The 22,570-nt window shown below is 38.6% G+C and overlaps 1 protein-coding gene across 4 annotated transcripts in view; it reads right to left on the bottom strand.

Annotated features, from left to right (window-relative positions):
* Nucleotides 1-22,570, bottom strand: part of KCNIP4 (potassium voltage-gated channel interacting protein 4) — a 1,128,609-nt gene that overhangs the window by 188,313 nt on the left and 917,726 nt on the right. Inside the window, exon 1 of one of the 4 annotated variants that reach the window (XM_004375144.3) lies at nt 4,574-4,669. The exons of the other annotated variants lie outside the window; for them this stretch is intronic. Within the exon in view, the coding sequence (XP_004375201.1) occupies nt 4,574-4,625 (52 nt within the window). The 5' untranslated portion in view covers nt 4,626-4,669. Of the gene's footprint in view, nt 1-4,573; nt 4,670-22,570 lie in introns of those variants that run through there. 4 annotated transcript variants of the gene reach the window in all.

Here is a 22,570-nt window from a genome sequence, read left to right as displayed (position 1 = left end):
TGGCTGCATTTCTCTTCCAAGGACCAGAGGTCCTGTTGAGAAGCTAGAGCTATGACTCTCTCTACCTTCTGGTCACCAGCAGTCTAGAAATGATAACGCTTCACTCTTGCTAGCACTGATGGCTTCATCATCTTTGTTGGCTCTAGAAACCCTGCCCACACCTTTGAAGATGATCCCTTCATTAAATTATCCTCCATTGCCACGTTTAAGTGTGCCACGTTTTTCCAACCTGAACCCTGACAGATGCAGAATGGTAAAATTTCAGTACTGGAGAGTGTTGAATTGGAGTCAACTTTCTCATCCCGGATTTTAATTTAAAAGTTTTCTGATTTTGAGCAAACCATTATTGTATGAACATGGATAGAAAAAAAGATACTACTAGTTATCTGTACTTACTTCAAGGTAAAGTAGAATTACTGATGAGTTGTGGTGTGTGTGTTTGTGTGTGTGTGTGTGTGTGTGATATGTCTTATCTTTGTTGTGTGTACATTCTAAATTTACTGCAGTGAACTTGAGCGACTTTTGTAGACATGATAAAATAAACCAGTTACCCTCCCAACTCAGGAGGAGGAACTGGAAGAAAAGTAGGGGGAGGAGGAACAGGAGGAGGAGGAAGGCTATCCTGGGGAAGAAGCACAGACTCATTGCACACTACTCTCAAGGGTAGGACTAGGAGCAATATGGTTGGAAGTTAGAAGGAAGGCTGATTTCTTTCTGCTCATTGTGATAAAGAACGTTCCTTAAAGCTGGTGTCTTAGTTCTCTAGTGTTGCTGTAACAGAAATACCACGAGTAGACGGCTTTAACAAACAGAAATGTAATCTCTCACAGTTTGGGAGAAGGCTAGGAGTCCGAATTAAGGGCACCAGCTCTAGGGGAAGGCTTTCTCTCTCTGTCAGTTCTGGGGGAAGGTCCTTGTCATCAATCTCCTCCTGGTCTAGGAGCTTCTCAGCACAGGGACCCTGGGTCTAAAGGACACACTCCACTCCTGGCTCTTCTTGTTTGGTGATAATGAGGTCCCTCTCCTCTCTGCTTGATTCTTTCTTTGATATCTCAAAAAAGATTATTCAAGATACAACCTAATCCTATAGATTGAGTCCTGCCTCATTAATATAACCGCCTCTAATCCTGCCTCATTAATGTCATAGAGGTTAGAGTTTACAACACATAAGATAATCACGTCAGATCACAAAATGGTGGACAACCACACAGTACTGGGAATCATGATCTAGCCAAGCTGATACTCATTTTTGAGGGATACAATTCAAACTATAACAGCTGGCAACAACCAAATGGGTAGCTTCCCAGTGAACCAGTGCTGTTCCCTGGTGATGAGGAAAAGACTCTGAAATAGATGTGAGGTGGAGCTAGGTGTCTTCTTACTTTGCCTTTCAACTCTAAGATTCTGGGAATCTTAGTATCCCTCATCTCAGCAAGAGTTTGGGTTTTTCTGCTGGAAATATTTTTCTCTTTTGTTATTTGCATAATATTGATAAATCTCACATTCCTTCCAGGAAGAGTGAGGAGATCTTTCTTAATTCCTTTTTTAAAAAAGAATATAGCCCTTTATTCAATTAACTTTCAGGTCCCTAGCTTTGGGGAATTCTGGTGGGGAAAATTCTCTTAACTACTGTGCAGCTCCTCAAATCTAGAAGCATCCCAGTCAAGGCAAGCCTCACCCACACTGTTCTGTGGACTAGCATGCAGACATTGGGCCCAGGCTTTCCTGCTGGTGGCCTGGATCCTCTGGCATTCTGGTACTTGGCTCTACCCACCTGCCTCTTGCCTCATATTCTCATTCCAAATTTTCAGGCCTGTGAATGATTGCATAGGGCCCCAATCCCAGATCATGGGTAGAAAGTGAATAAAAGTATTACTAATATAGCAGTATAATTAATGTGTCCTCTTTTCCAAGTCATCTACTTCTCCATGCTGGGGTTTTCTTGAGATGGGTGCTTAATGGGGAAACTGGTGGATAAATAAATAATAGGCCAAGTCTAGGGTGAGTACTAATGATATCAGTCAGGTTTTTAATCTCAGTTTTTATTTATATATATATATACAATTTAGATCATTCTGCTCTTTTTTTTTGCATTTTCTATTATCATTATTTTCCTTCAAGAAGCACCCTTTTTCCTCATAATTGGTTGAAAATTGCATTTCATATTCTATGAGCATTTACGTGGGATAGGGCCTTGCCAGCTATTGGGACAGGAAGAGTGCTAACAGGACCTGACAATTTTGTTCTTCCTTAAGTAAATATAGAGCTGACAATTTTGTTCTTCCCTAGGTGAATACAGAGCTCCATTTGAAAAAGTTACATTCCAGCTTTCTACTGTGTACAAATGCTGATGTTTTCTGTAAATATTTGGTAAATTGGCAATTTTGATGCCAGCTTGCAAGGAGAAAAGCAATGGTTCTAATAACCAGCATTCACTGACAAATAGTAGCAATAAAAACATCTGCAGCTTCAATATCATACAGGATTAGGGCTTTGACATTATTCCAGATTATGGCCATCTAGGTTGCTAAGGACGTGTAAAAATTTGTTTGTGAGATGGCATGTGCGTGCATACAACCAAAGAGAATTTTTAAAACAGCAAAGCACCTCAACCATAATTTTAATTTTTTTGTACATGTGATTATTACTATTTAATGTTATTTTGTCCTGTCCACAGGACAGGACACAGAATGAAGCTCTAGTAGGCTAGGGCTTTTTAAAAAATCTGTTTTATTTACTATTATATCCCCCAGTGGAAGGAACAGGAACTGACATATAATGAATATTTGTTGAATGAATTAAAATTAAATCTTATTATTATATTACCTTTGGTCAGTGTCATTGAAATAAATTACAATTCTATTCTGGGACTTTTCACTGGGTGTGTTGAAGTGTTTGAGGTTCTTTCCACATTTCTTCCATTTGTGTTGGGGAGATTGGTGAAATCTTAGGGCACTCACATTTTCAAATCGTTAGTTGAGTCCATTGTCTCCTATGAAATGGCATGGCACAAATAAAGCATAGTAGTTGAAGAGAATACCCAGGATGCTTCGCTTGGCTTCCTAATATTTTGTTTCCTTACTGGCAAAGACCACCTTCTCAATCTGATTCTAACAGGTATTTGATGCTTGAAAAAAAAATTGTGTATGAAAGAGTGCCTGTAAACATAGTGTTATGTACAGTACGTATGTAAAGTACATTGTTGTTAGTTGCCGTTGAGTTGATTTCGAGTCATGGTGACCCCGTTTGTGCAGAGTAGAACTGCTCCATAGGGTTGTCAAGGCTGTGACCTTTCAGAAGCAGATCACCAGGCCTTTCTTGGGTGAGGCTACTGGGTGGGTTTGAACTGCCAATCTTTCGGTTAGTATTCATGTGTTTAACTGTTTGTGTCACCCAGGGACTCCTATAAGTTATATATGCTGTTGTTAGTTGAGTCAATTGCCAATGAGTCAATTCTGAGTCAAGACAACCCCAAGGGTGTAGATTAGAACTGCTCCACAGGGTTTTCAAGGCTGTGCTCTTTCAAAAGCAGATCGCTCCCCGGCCTTAATTTCAAAGTGATTCTGGGTGAGTTTGAACTGCCAACCTTTCAGTTAGCAGTTTAGTGCTTAACCATTTGTGCCACCCAGTGACTCCCTAAGTTACATATAACACCTTTAAAAAATAAATTGAATGTTTCCTCTCAGATAGCGTTTATTTTCTACTCCTAAGTGTATCACACCACTGCTCATCTGTCGGTTTGTCTGACTGTGGTGGTTTGCATGTTGCTGTGATGCTGGAATGACATAATGACTGCAACAATGGGAACAAACACAGCAACAATTGTGAGGACCATAAGGATGGCGCAGGTGTTTCGTTCTGTTGTACACAGGGTCACTGTAAGTCGGAACCGACTCTATGGCACCTTACAGTAACAAATTATGTCACAAACTTGGAGCGAAAGAGAAGATGGGGAGAGAAAGAGCGAAAAAGAAAACTCTCTAAAAAAATGTTTCTATTTTGTAGCAGTTTTTCTAATCTAGTGCTATTTCTGATATTAGACAGTATCTAAATTATACCATATATATGTGAGTAAAGAAACTTACAGGGTTTTAAGTTTGTAGCAAAGAGCCTTGGTGGCACAACGGTTAAGCGCTTCAGCTCTGCAGGAGAAAGCCCTGGCGATCTGCTCCAGTAAAGATTACAGCAGCTCTACTCATGGGGTTGCTACGAGTCGAAAATTGACTCGATGGTACTCAACAACAACAGTAACAAGTGTCTAGATGCTCTGCTAACAAGTTAGGCAATAAGAATCCCAAGAATTATTTTAGATGAATCATATGCTGCCACTCCAACTTTCAGATCACACAAAAAATTTCCAGACTCCTTAAAGCCCAGGTTGAAGCTGTGTCACTAACACCATGCTGTCAGTCTGCGAAAAAGGAAAACACATCATAATTGCACCAAAGTTCTTCAATACATCAATAGAGTTGGTTTTTCAGAATATAAAATATTGATTCTTTTCAGAAGCAGAGGACTGTAATATATGCAGACCTAAACAGAACAGTGGGGGAAGACAAACAAACAAACTTGCTTGGAATAGCAGGAGATGATGTTTTGGCAGCTGAGCAGGGCAAGAGCTTCATGAGCCGCTCTTTAATGCTGCGCTTGGTGCTGCTCTGAGTGTAGAGGAAACCTAGAAAATACAGGACCACTTCTGTTAACGCCGTCTGTGAGGAGAAACTCGGTCGGGCATGCTGCACGGATTGTCAGAGGAAGCGGGCAGGCAGGACAGAGAATGCAGCCATCCGCTCAGGCATTCACAGGCAATGGGTTGGAACCCCAAAAGGAAAAACAATCCTTTTTTTCTCCAACCCTTTCCCGGTTATATTGTATTAAAAAGAATGATTAGACAAGTAAAAACAGAATCATGCAAGTAAATCTATTGAAAATTAAAGTAAATTTGGAGGGTGTTAGGTTTTTTTCCTTTTTTTTGCCTAAGATAGGGAATAAAATACCATGAAAAGACTTAGCTAGATTGAAATTTCAATATTCAAACCAGCGCGAAAGGCCCGTATGACAATGTTCTGTTTCCATTAAGGCTCATATCTGATTATAGAGGAGACAGACGCTCCACATAAATCATTCACATCACAATTATCTGTTAGTACCTTTGCCTTCCCTGAAAGTGAGAAAATAGATGTCCTTGATATGCGGCTTCATTAGCATATAGTGTCATGCCTAGAGATGTGACAGTCCTTTGTATTTTTACCTGTGAACGTTAATGAATGGGCTGATTCAAGCGGAGTTAATTCCAAAAGAAGCCAGGTGTGTTTACGAACTGCTAACCCGGGAAGAGACAGCAGTATCTATGACTTCAGATAGTTGGGGGAGGTGGGAACTCAAGGAAAAGCAATACCGACTGGGTAGCCAAGCTAGAAAGTGAGCCCTGGTGGTGCAGTGGTTAAGTGCTTGGCTGCTAACAGAAAGGTCAGAGGTTCAAACCTACCAGCCACTCTGTGCGAGAAGGATGTGGCAGTCTGCTCATGTAGAGATTACAGCCTTGGAGGCCCTACTCTGTCCCACAGGTTGCTCTGAGTAGTAATCAACTCAGCGGCAATGGGTTTAGGCTAGCTAGCAAGCAACTGAACCTACTGCCGGTGTCAGGAACCACACCTGTCCCACTCAGCACCATCTTATTCACTCTGAGTACACAGAAAGCCTGAAATTGCATGTTGACACATATTGCCTCCCCCAAATCAGTCTGGAAGGTGTCAAATATAAAGCAAAAGCAAAAGATGTGGTGAAACCCATGTGAAATTGTGCACTTCCGATTAGTAAGTAAATACAATTAAGCCTGTGTGTACCTTGCTTACTGTAAACCAACGCATACTGTGCTTCCTGGTCAATCTACCTTTGACTGTTGTGATCCATAGGGTTTTCGTTGGCTGTAATTTCAGAAGTAGACCTCCAGGCCTTTCTTCCTAGTCTGTTTTAGTCTAGAAGCTCCACTGAAATCTGTGTAGCATAATAGTAACATGCAAGCTTCCACTGACAGACGGTGATGTCTGCATACGAGATGCACTGGCCAGGAATCAAACCTAGGTCTCCCACATGGAAGGTGAGAATTCTACCACTAATCCACCACTGCCCCCCAAATCAAGGTTAGACTGTGTTTATAATACAAACCTGGCAAATGTACCACTTATTCCTTTTCTAATTCTGCTGGAATTATAAAATGTCCTGACTAAAGGCTACTGATTGATTTCCCTTTGGGGCTGTGCAACAACACCGTCAGTGTCCACTGACTAAAAAACCTGATAATTTCTCTTGCGGGGTGACAGAGTGAACTAGTAAATACGTAAATCAAATCAGATCATTTCCTTGCTCAATGTCCTCCAAAAGTTTCATGTATCCTTGGGAAAAACCCACCCTTGCTACCATAAACTCCAAGTCCCTGCAAGATCTGGCCCTGCCTCACCTTCCTACAGCATTTCTGACCGCTCTCCCTGTGGTTCTCCCTTGGGTGACACTACCCTCGGCCTTTGCTGGAACTCACAAAGTGGGCCCCTCTTCCAGCCTGGGCACTTATTAAGCATGACATGCTCTCTAGAGCCTCACCTGATGGCTTGCTTCTCATTCTGGTTGCTTCCTTCCAGAGTCCTTTCCTGCCCCATCCTTTCAGAAAGCAGCAACCGCATCCTCTGCCCCTTCATGCAGCTCTCTATACCCTTACCCTGCTTTGCCTTATTCCTGGCATTTTTTACTATGCAAAATTATTTTAGTTACTCATTTATTTGTCTATGATCTAACTCCCCAACTCTAATATAAGCTTAATGAGGACATTGTTTATTCACTTGATACCCTAAGTGCTGGTTGAGGGTCTAGCACATAAAAAGAGATCAATAAATGTCTGAAAATAAGTGAATAAATTCACTTTGGATACCTAAGGAGAACTGATTTCATTTCCTAGATTAATATCTAAGTGAGGTTGTTAGTTGATTTTGAGTTGGCCCTCAACTCGTGGTGACCTCATGTATAACTAAACTACAAGCTGCCAAGTCCTGCTCCATCCCCATGATTATTTGTAAATCAGACCATTGTGATTCATAGGGTTTTCACTGGCTGATTTTCAAAGTAAATTGCCAGCCCTTTCTTCCTAGTCTGTCTTAGTCTGGAAGCTCTATTGAAATCTGCTCAGCATCATAGCAACAAGCAAGCCTCAATTGACAGATGGGTGGTGGCTGCACATGAGGTGCACTGACCAGGAATTGAACACAGGTCTTCTGCTTGGAAGGCGAGAATCCTACCACTGGACCACCAATGACCTCATAGCATCCAAGTAAAATTTTTTGAATTCTGGGCTTATATATGTATGGTTTGCATAAAACAGATCCTTTAGTTTGCTTTGCCTGTCTGCATTTAGAAGGGCTCGTACATTTATGCACATGTCCTTTGTAAACTTCTCAGGGACATCAGGATTATTTTGCCTTAGCTCCCCAAGCAGGGTGTCCTGCTCCTTCAATTCATGTCATTTCAAACCACACAATGTGCATATGCTACTCCCTCAGTCTGGAGGGCTCTTCTTCCATTATGAACGTCAAGATCCTCACACAGCCTGTAAAACTCAGTTCATATGCAATTTCCTGTGGTAAACTATTTCTGTTGTCTCTTCAGCTTGCCTGAGGAAAAAGAGGATGGCTTCCTTCTCTGCTCTGTCTTTTGTCTTGTTCCAGGTATTGTACTCCATTGTTCTGGGTATCACACTATTGTGACTTGAGACCCTATTCTGACTGGGAATTAGAAAGAGAAAGATTCTACCAGCCACCTAAAGGAGAAGAGAGACGTTAGTTCCACCTCTTATCCAACTCCTTTTATTTCAGATTTGATTTCTCTGTGGCTAGCCAAACTCTACGATCATCCCTAAAACTGGCACATGGCAGACACTCGAGAAATATTTGCCAGTTGCTTAATTTTCTCCCTTTCCTTTAAATTCTTCTTCTCTGTCAAGTCTGCATTCTCTCTGAGAGTTTCCGGGACCTTCTGGCCAGAGTGTGGTAGAGACAGCGTCCTGCTTTCCCAGTATGCATAAATTGTAAAGTCAGCCCCACTCCACCCCAATTTGGTGGTTAATCATGCTGTGCCCCAGAGCATCGTTTTGAACTGCTCTTTGGACTACAAAATACGTAGGTTGCCCTTTCTAATCAGGAGTTAGAAGTCTGAGATTTTAGTCCCTGTTTATTATTTCAAGCTGAGCTACGTTGTACAGCTCACTGAATTTCTTCAGTTCTCTGTCTTTTCTTTATAAAACAAAGGGATTTATACCAAAGGATCTTGGTTGCCAAAATATAGTTTAAAGGACGCTTTTAGACGTACATTTAAAATGAAAATTGAATATGGTTGCTACTTCGCTTCTTTGGTGTTTCCTCTTCAATGAGATCATAAGCTTCTGGAAGGCAAGATTTGGGCATCATGGATTTTTGTGCGTGCCTTGCTCTCCCCTCTCTCTGCTCTCAGAATATCCTACTCTTCAAGTGTAGCAGTTGAAAATTCATACGATGGAGGCAAACTGCTTAGATTCAAATCACAGTGCCATGCGACCTTAGGTAGAGTTAATTAATCTCTGTGAATCTGTTTTCTCATCAGTAAAATGGATTAGTATACTATCAACCTTATAAAGTTATTCAGGTCAAATGAGAAAATACATAAATCATTTAGCACAGTGACTGTCACACAGTACACTCTCAACAAATGTTCAATCTTTTTTTTTTCCAGTTATACCATATTCCCTCCTACCTCAGGGCTTTTGCACATTATTTTCTCCATCTGGAACATTTGTTTTACCTCCTCTTTGTCTAGTTAATTCTTGTTCATCATTAAAATTGCAGTTCAATAATCATTTCCTTAGGGAAATCTTACGTGACTCACCAAACTAGATTACGTCCATCTGTCATATGTTCCCACACCTTCCTATGTTTCTCCTTAATAGCACTTATCACAAATATAAACAAAACAATTAGTAATACTATTGTTGTTGTCGTTGTTAGGTGCCATTGAGTTGGTTCTGACTTATAACAACCACATGCACAGCAGAACAAAACTTTGTCTAGTCCTGCACCACTATCCTCACAATCATTGCTATGTTTGAGCCCATTGTTGTGGTTGATTAGGTATTTGATATATGTCTTTCCTACTGTAATGTAAGCTAGAAGGAGCTATACTTTAAGTTTTCACTGAGTAATTGTTATTAGACTTACCATCCCCCTGGAAGCAACCATATAATTGGAAAAAATATATGAGGCAACTTTTTAAGCGTTGAACAATATGCAGTATAGAACTGTAATCCTTAAGAGAAGGGAAACACAAGAAGTGAGCCCCACAATCTTCTTAGCTCTCTGTATGGGGGCATGTTCTTTCCCTGGTTAAAGGAGGCCAACACTCGGTGAACTAAGGTTATTGGAATTCTTTAAGGCTCCTTAAGTGGCTGGGATTTGCAGGGTATGGTAATATAGAAGAGAAAACTGGTGGTGGTATCTGTATCAGAATTAATTGTGGGTTATTTTCCAAGATTTGGGCTACGTATGTTCAGGGCCAGTCTCTACAGTATTTGGCAGACATAAGCTTCTATATGACTAAGAAATGAATGAAGATATCAGAAATCTTACAATTCTGGGAGATGTTAGAGTTATGGCTCATGGCAGGGGGAAGGAGAGAAAAAAGCAGAACAGAACAAAACTGCACTGAGCAACCCTGAAATTTCTCAGAAAGGCATGTCTTAGAAGTAAGGACCATGTCTCAGAGCAAGAACAAACCATATAATTAAGTATAAAATCAAAATTAACTTCTTCTAAAAAAGAATAAAACCAAAGCTGGCAGAACCAAAAGGAACTGCTAATAACTCTGTAATGCCTAATTACATTATTAAACCCACTTTAAAGGAAGTCAACATAATCCAGAACTCTACAATGCATCCTCACAGTGTCCAACATACTATCAAAAATTACCAGACAGGTAGAAAAATGTGACCTGTTACCAAGGAAAAAAACCAACAAACAGTCAATGGAGCCAGACCCTAAGATGACACTGATGTTGGAATCATCAGAAAATGACTTTAAAGAAACAGATGGCCGTAATAAGTAAACAGGTGGAGAATTTCAACAGAGAGTTTAAAAGAACAAAAAGGAACCCAGTGACGAGTATAGAAACGAAAAGCAAAATACATCAGATGAGACTAACTGCAGACTGGGAACTACTGAAGAAAGGGTCATTAGCTTGAAAAGAAATCAAAAAAGTAAATTATACAATCTGAATAATAAAGAGAAAAAGGGATCAACACAACAAGAAACAAACAAACAAACCCAGAGCCTTAGTGACCTGCGAAACAATAGAAAGCAGGTTGACGTAAGTGTAATCGGAGAAGAGAAGCAAAGGAGGAAAATTTAAAGAAATAATGACAAAAATGTACTAAATTTTGTGAAAAATATCAATTTATATGTGCAAAAACTTGTTGAAAACCAACCAAGATAAATACAAAAACAATCTCAAATAACGAAATCATAGTCAAGCTGTTGAAAACCAAAAATAAAGAGAAAAACCTTTTTAAAAATAATTAGGAAAAAAAAAAAGACATTATGTACATTATGAGAATGGTCTGTCTTCAGAAACAATAGAAGACAGAAAACAGTGGAATAACATCTTTAAAATCCCGCAGGAAGGTGGAAATAAAGATTATTAACCCATAATTCTTTATTCAGTGAAAATAGTTTTTTTAAGAATGAAGATGAAAGAAAGATATGTTCAAATAAACTAAAGCTTAGAGAATTAGTGGTTAATAGATCTGAATTACAAGAAATGCTAAAGGAATTTGTTACTACCAGATGGAAACTTGTACCTATTGGTATGAATAAAGAACAATGACATTGAAAATACGTGAGTAAATATATAAGATCAACTTGTTTTGCTCTCTAAATTTCTTTGTTTAAAGCAAAAACATATATTGTGGAGTTTATTATATTTGTAGATTTAAAATTTCTGATAACAATAACATAAAAGGTGGGGGAAGGGAAAGGGCACTTTACTGTTGTAAGTATGTGACATTTTATACAAAGTAGTACAATACTAACTCTTAGCTGTCTGTTGTAAATGAAGGATATCTATTGCGGTCTCTAGATGCTCAGGAACAATTAAAAACAATAAGAGAAGAGATAGTCAAAAAGCCAACAGAGCAGGCAATTATTCCTGGAGGCAATCAGACACACATTTCACTTTTTCCTCTGAAGTTGCCCTGGTGGCACAGTGATTAAGCCTTCAGCTGCTAATGGGAAAGTGGGTGGTTCGAATCCACCAGCAGCCCCATGGCACAAAGATGTGGTAGTTTTCTTCTATAAAGATTACAGCCTTGGAAACCCTGTGGGGCAGTTCTGCTTTGTTCTATAGGGTCACTATGAGTCAGAATTGACTCAAAGGCACACAACAACGGCAACATTCCTGACTCTCCTTCTTCCCTTGCTCCAAGCAAAGAGAGACCAATTGTTACTTCTTGGATGGCTGCTTGCAAGGTTTTAAGATACCAGGTACTATGCAACGAACTAGGAGACAGAACAGAAGCACTAAACATGATACAGTATTAAACCAATTAACTGGTACGTCTCATGAAAGCATGACCCTAAACCTCAAACCAAGAAATCAAATATCATGAGGTGTTTTGTTGTACATAAGCAGCCTCAGCAGCTGATCTTTTTGTTGTTGTTATTGTAAATATATCACACAACTTTTGCCAATTCAATTTTTTACGGTTGTATAACCTATTGACAGCAATTATATTAATTGGCTGCGCAACTCTACCCTTAATCAATGCGATTTTTCTATCACCATGAAATGAACCTCAGTGCTCCATAAGAAACAATCTCCCCTTCTCCCCTTCCTCCCACCCCTGGTAACCACTAATAAACTTTGATCTATATAAATTTACTTGTTCTTGTCTTTTTATATAAGTGAAGTCATACAATATTTGTCCTTTTATGATTGATTTATTTCACTCAGCATAATGTCTTCAAGCTCCATCCATGTTGCAGCCTGTATCAATACTTTATTTCTCTTTTTGGCTGAATAGTATTCCATTGTATACATGTACCTCATTTCATTTATCCATTAATCTGCTGATGAGTATTTAGGTTGTTTCCACGTTTTGGCTAATGTGAATAATGCTTCAGTGAACATTGGTGTACATACGTCTGTTTGTGTTGCTCTTTCCAAGTATCTTGGGTATATCCCTATCAGCGGACCATGAGGCCAGAACTGGATGCTGCCTGGCTACCATTACCGAACATTTTGATCAAAGATTCTGTAGAAAAATCCTGATCAAAAGGGAGAAAATGCAGAACAGAATTTCAAATTCTCATGGAATACAGACCTTCTGGATCCATGGAGGCTGGATAAACCCCCCAAAACTATTGTCCTAAGATATTCTTTAAATCTTAAGCCAAAATATCTCCTGAAATCTTCTTAAAACCAAACAATAGCTTAGCTTAACTAGTAAGAATGTCTGCCTTGAACACTGTGTTCTTTTAAGAATTATCTATATATGGGATCAAACTGACAACAGCAACTCGAAAGATTAGATAGGATGTTTAGTTTATGTTAATAGGGAAGAATAATTCAGAAAGGGACAGTGAGAATGGTTGCACAACTTGAAGAATGTAATCAATGTCACTGAATTGTACATGTGGAAATTGTTGAATTGGTGTATGTTCTGCCATGTATATTCTCAACAACAAAAAAATAAAATAAATTATTAAAAAAATTAAAATGGAATATCAAAAATTTTTAATTATCCCAAAAGAAGGCAAGGACAGAGGAATAGAGAAACAAAAAATAAATGGGGCAACTAGAAAATAAATAATGAGATGGTAAGCTTATAACCAACCATATCATGAAATCAGAAACCATATCTTTCTTGTTCACTACTCTTTACCCAGCAGCTCACGCAGTACCTGATACAAAAAAGGCTTTTAATCAGTAAATACTGAAAGCAGGAAATCAGACTAGGTATCTTTTATGAAGGTCTCATAATGTGCAGATATGCTGCATGTCTAAAATTAGTAGATGCATTTAAAGTGAGTACGGTATGCTTCCTCACAGTGTGTGAAGCACTCCCGTCCCCACAACCCCTAAATGGATAGCTGTCTGTGAAGGCACTCTGCTAAGGATGATACTGACAGAATTAGGGAGAAAGCTAAAAGAAAATTGGAGGTGAAGGTGGGCCAACCAGCAAAGTGTCTGAGACTGAGGACATTTCAGTTATGTCAATTATGTGTTAGGCCCAGTTTCAGGTACTGGGAATAATGCACTGAACAAAACAGATAAAAATTCTTACTTTCATGGACCTTACTCTGTAGTGGGCAAAAGTCAACTAATAAAAATACATAGAAAAATATAAATTATGTCAGATGACATTAAATGCTATGGAGAAAATAAGATAGGGATATCGCCTAGTGACTTCTGGTATTAAAAAGGGATGGGGGACACAGCATGGAGGGAGGTATTTGTAATTTTTAATATGGTGGCCAGGGAGCGCCTTATTAGGGTTGTATTTGAGCAAAGATACCTAAAAGAGATGAGAAAGCATATTATCCTATTTTGATCATTAACACCTAGCACAATGTATTGCATATATTAGGTACTCAATATATATTTATTGAGTGATTAATCTCACTCATTTATTAATTAGTTTAATTATTATTTGTTGGCACCTTCAATGGACAGATTAACAAATTAATTGGCTACCTAAATCTCTGCACCCTATTCTCTATTCACAAACATATTGACTAAGAAATCAAGACTAAGTCAATGCCCTCAGTCCTGCATCTAGAAGTTAAAACAAACTACTAGTATGCTAGCACTTTAAAACTCATGAAATAAAGCAATACTGAAAGAGTAGGCCAATTTAATTGTTATAAAGCTGGATGAAAATGCGTTCATTTTTTATCAAAGGGAAACGTTTCATCTTACAAAGTCTGACATTATTGAAAACAAATTACCCCATCATAGTTACTCCATTCTTCTGACCCTCCAGATCTCAATAGTGGTATATATCAGTGGTCATTTTTCACCATCTGTTACATAAGAAATGCCATTACATATAAACGTCAAGTTTCAGTGGTGAGTGATGGGTCATGAATTATAAATTCAACAAGTACTGATGATGGTAATAGAATTGGTAATTTCACCATAATGAGAATCATGCCTGTCTTCCTCTTTTTTTTTCCCTTCCTATGTGTACCTGAGAGCAAAAACTAATCTTTCCAGTGTCTTTGCTTGGGAATAAAGGTTCCTACTCCATAATTCACAGCCCTGTTCACTTCCATCCTATGTTTTTGAATTATGGACAATGTTTTTCTTCTTAGATCCTAAGCCTGTGGATGACTGGTGGAGGAAAGTGGCTAATAATGTTTTAACAGACATGGTGTCTTCCTGTGGATCAGTAACCATGACAAAAATCACCAGGAGATTCAGAGGCATTGTGATCCCATCTGTGTCCCCCTTTGAATCAATGATAAGCTCATTCATTAGAAATGACTTGGATACTGGAGCTAGCAAATACATTTTTCTCTAGTTGAAAATCCACTAGTATGTCTATTTTTTAAATAGGCTTATAGTTCGTATCTATCACCCGTCTGTCAGTTTGTTGTAGTGTGATAGGTTAAGTATTGCTATGATGCTGGAAGCTATGTCACTGATATTTCAGATATCAACAGGGTCATCTATGGTGGACAGGGTGTAGCAGAGCTTACAGACCAACACAGACTAGGAAGAAAGTCCTGGTGATCTACTTCTGATCTACTAGCACACGGTACACCTAAAATGTATGCTAGTTAATGTAGAGGAAGTGTGGGGGTGCAGAAAGATTGATTATATAATAAAGAAATACTGTTTGATCAAAAAAATGAAATTTAACATCCCAAATTTTATTAAAATTCAATTCATAAATACTATTCTTGTTCTTTTGTCATCAGAAAAGTCAACCTCACTTTATTGTATTTAGCTTTCTGATTTTAAATACATCGTTGATTTATCTCAAAGGAAAATTTGAAGTTAAAAGATTTAACTATTAGAAATACTTAAAATAATATATATTTACATATATATAAATGAGATATTTGTATTAGCTTGAGGAAAATAAATATTATAGTAGGTTTAGGCTTGACTCATATTTATGATAAAATTATTACTACAGAGGTAACACTTAAGATGGTAATTTGTGTGGGGGGATGGTTTATTACTGCTGCATCAAAAAAGGCACTGCTGTTATTTTTGGAAATATTCTTTTTTGCTTTGTGTGCTAAGCCTCAAACCCGTTTCTCCCAGCATCCACTGAGAAGTGGGAGAAAACATTATCTAGTGTCTTCAGTAAGCCAGGAGCTGTGTATGTGATATTTCATTTGAACCTCTTAACACTCCCATGAGACACTGAAAGCTGGCACTTTTATTAATCCTGTGATACAGATGAGAACAGGCTGGCTAAATCAGTTTAAGGTACTTTGCCAAGATCCGACAACCAAACATAGCAGAACTTAGATTGAAGCCAGTTCTTTGTGATTCCCAAGTTCCAAGTCATTTCATTACAAACGTTGCCTTCAATATGCCCCTATTAATCAACAATCAATGCCCATGGAAGCAGCAGTCAAGAAATCAAACAACATATTGCATTGAGCAAATCTGCTGCAAAAGACCTCTGCAACGCGTTAAAAAGAAAAAAAATTCACTTTGATAACTAAGGTGCGCCTGACCCAAGCCATGGTATTTTCAATTGCCTCACATGCATGTGAAAGCTGGACAGTGAAAAAGGAAGATCAAAGAAGAATTGATGCCTTTGAATCATGGTGTTGACGAAGACTATTGAATATACCATGGATTACCAGAGGAATGGATAAATCTGTCTTGGAAGAAGCCAGAATGCTCCTTTGAAGTGAGGATGGTGAGACTTCATCTCAAGTACTTTGGACATGTTACCAAGAGGGACCAGTTCCTAGAGATGGACATCAAGCTTGGTAAAGTAGAAGGTGATCAAAAAATAGGAAGAACTTCAATGAGATGAATTGACACAGTGGCTGCGACAATGGACTCAAACATAGCAATGATTGTGAGAATGGCGCAAGACTAGGCGGTGTTTCATTTTATTGTACATCAGGTCGCTATGAGTCGAAAGTGACTCGACAGCACCTAACGACAAATAATTATATTCTAGTGACCCATTTTTTCTTTTTTACTGACTATAGCTAATCTTTAAAATACAACTTTTAAATGAATTGTACACTTTACAATTGTTTACAGTGTAATGAAGTGGACATTTAGTCAATGACTACACATTAGTCTGTAGGAACTCTGGTTACTAATAAAGCATGATCATATCATTCACCATCTAAATCATAACATTTTAAATTATGAATAGGGCAACTAACATATGGGATGTCAGGACGACTGTCATAAACTGGCATTGTCTTGGATAAACCTAAAGGCGTGGTCATACTTACAGAAAACTCTAGATAATTTCCAAAAGCCAACATAAAAAGTTTAACGATACAGTGTTGGCAATTTGTTAAGAGGACCAAAAGATGGTTAAGCTTCAATGATGAATCTTATACAGGATCTTAAAGAAAACGGATGACTTTTCCATGCTGTTGCTCTCTGCTAGTACTTCCGGTCTTGTTCTTTCAAAACAGCAGAGTAGTCATGCGGACAATCACAGGCATATACTGCTGAATTTGGAAAGCATTGTAGCTTTGGCCATCTACTGTATTTTATGCAAATAATGCATGCTTTCTATGTTTTCCTGCCAACTGTGCCCTCCCCCTGTGAGGTATTTTCGTAAGTGTGCTGTGTTAATTTATTACAGCAAGGTGCAAAAAAAAATTGGCATAGCAGTGTTTATGAAAATTCCTTGTGGGGCTAGGGTGAGGTTGGCAAACAAAAATAGAAGGCGCACATTATTTGCATAAAAATATAGTAGTTGTTCACTAACTTTTGCCTAGAAATAACTTACTATAACTATTCTTTACTCAGCTGACCAGAACTGCATCTGAATGGTCCATGGAGTACAAAGAAGATCTTGGCTTGATTGAGAAAGACTGAGTCAGAGGCAGAGAGAAGCAGAAAGAGACTGAGAGAACAGAGAAAAAGACAGAAAAAAGAGAGATGCAAATAGAGACACAGAAGAGCAAAAAGAGGTAGAGACAGACATGGAGCTAGAGAGACACAGAGATGATGACACACAGTCAGAGAGGAAGCAGGAGACAGAGACAGAAATGGAGACAAAGTGATAAATACTAAGATGGTGATAAATGGAGATTGGGATGACAGAGAAAGACTTAGACTGTGTTCACTTTATGACTGGCCAATTACTCAACCACTGTCCTTTAGCAACCTATGTGAAAGAACTTTTCAGAAAAAAATAAAAACAACTTGTTCTCTTCTGCTCGTTTTATTCAGCTTCCTTTAGTACAATATCTCATATAAATATTAGGCATTTATTATTTAATGTTGAACATGTTTTTTCTCCTGCTGTGTGGTGGTTTAATATATATCCATAAAATAAAATAAAATAAAATAAAATTCCTTGACACTCCTTTCATAAAGTGCAGCCTAATTCCTACCTCCTTTTAGTGTGAGTTGTACTTACTCATTTCTGACAAAGAAAGTAAACCCAGTGAGATTAAGAGGAAACCTAAAAGGGTTTTAAGAGAGTTACATTAGAAGAAACTCTGACAATTTAGACTTAAAGTGACAGAAAGAAGATAAAATAAAAAGAAGCCTTTGGACCCCCAAATGCCAACAAACAGGAAACCAAATGACAAAATTACTCATCACCTACATGTTAACTTTTATTAGAAAGGCAGGATGACTCAGAGGATAGAAATGAGAATCTAGAGGGCAGAGCCAAGAGCCATGGAAAACTTCCCCACTGGATTTCAAAACTGCTGTGGAGCAGGACAGGTACTTATAAGCGACACCCAAGGAGCCTCATTCTCATCTGGACCTGATTTAGATGACAGTATTCTAGATTTTTGAGCTGTTGCTATAATACAATGAGACTGTGGGGAGCTATGGGAGGAAGTGAGGGAATTTTGCAAGTGGAAATGTAAATAATTTGTAGCTGTAGGGTGAACTGTTACTCACCAGTTCACCTGGTGGCACAGTGGTTAAGCAGTCGGCTGCTAACCAAAAGATCAGTGGTTCAAACCCACCAATTGCTCTGTGAGAAAGTCGTAGCCATCTGCTTCTGTAAAGATTACAGCCTTGGAGGTATGGCCAAGATGGCAGAGTAGTCAGATGCTTCCTGTGATCCCTCTTACAACAAAGACCCGAAAAAACAAGAGAATAGATTATATATGACAATCTAGCAGCCCTGAACATCAAAGGCAAAGTTGAGGAGTAGGACTGAGTGGTGGGGGAGGGAGAGACGGTTTGGAAGCAGCAGTGAGTTGCTACACCTGACCCAGTAGGAGTTGGCGCTGTTCAGGCCAGATTGGCTCGCATGTGTGGTGAGGCAAGCAGCGGCACTCAGGAGGCATTTTCCACAGAGACCTAGCAGCAGAGAGTCTACTTGGGCATCCAGAATCAGTGAAAAGCAGTGCTCAATCAGCAATAGATAAGTACTTATGTCTGACCTACTGTGCGGATCAAAATACACCCCCTTTGGGAAAAACTTCTCTCCCATTTACCTGCCCCCTTGCCACTCTGTACTGGGTCCAGGGTGAGCTTCAGTGATAGTTGAGTCCCCTGAGCCAGAAGTAGGGTATATTACGTGCCCTGAGACATTCTCCCAGTCTTAGAGAGGCAACAAATTAACAGAAAAAATAATCTGCCAGCTCGCCTAAGCCAGGAACGCAGGGTAGGCACAGCTCCTTTGCCTAGGCACAGGCATAAGGGCTCCACAGACTTTGAATGCCTTTCACTCCTGCATAGATCTATGTGGGCTCATTTCAACAGTGTAGGCCCTCATTACCACAGTACAACAGGGTATATACCTGAAGTCTAACTTCAACTGTATGGTGAACTATATGGTGAAGTGGCAGGTTTGTGATATTTGACACTGCTCTGCCCATTAAGCAATGTCCTTACCTACCCATATCTAAGGGGACTGAGGATGGGTGGCTCAACCCATGACACCTAGCCACCCGCAACAGGGATCCAAGAAGTGGTGCCCCCCAATTCTTATAGCCAACAGGTGCTCATAGTCTGGCTGCAAAACCCACCCATCTACGTGATCTAGGCAACAGGGACATGCTTTCCTCCTAGACACTAAGTGGCAGCCGTTAGCTCCCCGCCTTGCTCAGTGCATTACCTTCTATTGCAGCCAGATACCAGTGCCTACACCAATCACTCCTGCCCATCTAGGACTATAGGTGGGAGCAAGCACCACGTACTTGGTGACTGACTACCTGGACACATGAGTTGAATCCATACAAGAAAGTAAATGGACTCCTGGGCTCACATACCTAGTTAACAGATCTAACCACTGGGTGACAGGACATTAGAACTTCAAAAGCACCAGTACTCAAACTACCTCACATGAGCAGCCTATTTGGGCATATCACAACGAAACAAAATAAGAAGGCAGGACACATTAAGCAAACATAAAATAAATTAATATAATAACTTATTGCTAGACCAGAGACAACAATCAATAAAAATTCACATAAAGAGGCAGACCATGATGGCTTCAGCAAGCTCCCAAAATAAAGAAATCAAGAAATTTTCTGGAGGAAGATAACTTCTTGGAACTACCGGAGGCAGAATACAAAAGATTAATATACAGAACTCTTCAAGACATCAGGAGGGTGATCAGGCAAAATGGAGAAAAAGCCAAGGAACACAGACAAAGCAATAGAGGACCTTAAGATGGTTATTCAAGAGCATAATGACAAATTTAATAGGCTGCAAGAATCCATAGAGAGACAGCAATCAAAAATCCAGAAGATTAACAATAAAATTTCAGAATTAGACAACTCAATAGAAAGTCATAGGAGCAGAATTAAGGCAATAGAAGTCAGAATTAGTGAGACTGAAGATAAAGCACTTGACACCAACGTATTTGAGGAAATATCAGATAAAAAATGAAGAAAACCTAAGAATTTGTGTGGGACTCTATCAAGAGGAATAACCTAGAGTGATTGGAGTACCAGAACAGGGGGGATAACAGAAAATACAGAGAGAATTGCTGAAGAATTGTTGGCAGAAAACTTCCCTGATATCTTGAAAGATGAGAAGGTATCTATCCAAGATGCTCATCTAATCCCACATAAAGTAGATCCCAAAAGAAAGTCACCAGGACATATTATAATCAAAGTTGCCAAAACCAAAGACAAAGAGAATTTTAAGAGAGGCTAGAGATAAACAAAAAGTCATCTACAAAGGAGAGTCAAAAAGACTAAGCTCAGACTACTCAGTAGAAAACATGCAGGCAAGAAGGAAATGGTACCACATATATAAAGCCTTGAAGGAAAAAAAACTGCCACCCAAGAATTATACATCCAGCAAAACTGTCTCTCAAATATGATTGAAATTAGGGCATTACCAGATAAACAAAAGGTTAGGGAATTTCCAAAAACCAAACCAAAATTACAAGAAGTACTGAAGGGAGTCCTCCATGTAGAAAGTCAGTAACATCAGATAACAACCCAAGACTAGAACAGCACAGAACCAGATATCAACCCAGATAGGGAAGTCACAAAAATAAATCAAAGCTAAAACACTGAAAATAGGGAAACAGAGTTGTCCATATGTAAAAGATGACAACATTAAAACAAAAAATAAGGACTAAAAAATGTAGTCATAGATTTTTCATATGGAGAGGAAGTCAAGGTGATATAAAGAAATAAAAGACTGGTTTAAACGTAGAAAAATAGGAGTAGATATTAAGGTAACTACAAAGGAAACTAACAATCCCACACATCAAAATAAAAAACAAGAAAAACATAAAGACTCAGCAAATAAAATATCAGCAACAATGAAAAAGATAAAAAGAAAATACATACAGAAAAATGACTCCGCACAGAAAATTAAGGGGAACAAAGAAACTGTCAACAATACACACAAAAAAGACGTCAAAATGACAGCACTAAACTCATACCTATCAGTAACTACACTGAATGTAAATGGACTAAATGCACCAATAAAGAGACAGACAGTGGTAGAATGGATAAAAAACACGACCCATTGAGATGCTGCCTAGAAGAGACACACCTCAGACTTAGACATACAAACAAACTGAAACCCAAAGGATGGAAAAAATATATCAAACAAACAACACTCACAAAACAGCAGCAGTGGCAATATTAATCTCTGACAAAATAGATTTTAAAGTACAAGCCACCACAAAGGATAAGGAAGGACACTATATAATGATTAAAGGATCAATACACCAGGAGGACATAACTATAATAAATATTTATGCACCCAATGACAGGGTTCCAAAATACATAAAACAAACTCTAACAGCATTGAAAAGAGAGATAGACAGCTCCACAATAATAGTAGGAGATGTCAACAAACCATTTTTGGTGAAGGACAGAACATCAAGAAAGAAGCTCAATAAAGACACGGAAGATCTAAATGCACCACTCAACCAACTTGATCACACGGACATATACCGAACACTGTACCCAACACCAGCCAAGTATACTTTATTTTCCAATTCACATGGAACTTTCTCCAGAATAGACCACATATTAGGCCATAAGGCAAGCCTAAGCAGAATCCAAAGCATTGAAATATTACAAAGCATCTTTTCTGACCATAAAGCCATAAAAGTAGAAGTCAATAACAGAAAAATCAAGAGAAAAAAATCAAACACATGGAAACTGAACAACACCTTGCTCAAAAACTATTGGGTTATAGAAGAAATTAAGGATGCAATAAATAAATTCATAGAATCAAATGAGAACGAAACATATCCTACCAGAACCTTTAGGACACAGCAAAAGCAGTGCTCAGAGGTCAGTTTACAGCAATAAATTCACACATCCAAAAAGAAGAAAGGGTCAACTGGAACAAGTAGAAAGAGAGCAGCAAAAGAAGCCCTCAGGTACCAGAAGAAAGGAAATAATAAGAATTAGAGCAGAATTAAAGGCACTAGAGAATAGAAAAACAATTGAAAGAGTTAACAAGACCAAAAGCTGGTTCTTTGAAAGATCAACAAAATCAATAAACCATTGGCCAAACCAACAAAAGAAAAATAGGAGAGGAAGCAAATAACCCGAATAAGAAATGAGATGTGTGATATTACAACAGACCCAAATGAAGTTAAAAGAGTCATAACAGAATACTATGAAAAATTATACTCTAAAAAATTTAAAAACCTAGAGGAAATGAACAAATTTTTAGAAACTCACTACGTACATAAACTAACACAAATAGAGGTAGAACAACTAAATAAACCTATAACAAAACAAGAGATTGAAAAGGTAATTAAAAAACTCCCAACAACAACAACAAAAAAAGCTCTGGCCCGGATGGCTTCACTGGAGAATTCTACCAAACTTTCAGAGAAGAGTTAACACCACTACTACTAAAGGTATTTCAGAGCATAGAA

This window comes from Trichechus manatus, unplaced genomic scaffold (genome assembly GCF_000243295.1).
Source record: "Trichechus manatus latirostris isolate Lorelei unplaced genomic scaffold, TriManLat1.0 scaffold00034, whole genome shotgun sequence".
Lineage (NCBI taxonomy): Eukaryota > Metazoa > Chordata > Mammalia > Sirenia > Trichechidae > Trichechus > Trichechus manatus.
This window is presented reverse-complemented; position numbering and strand designations above follow the sequence as displayed.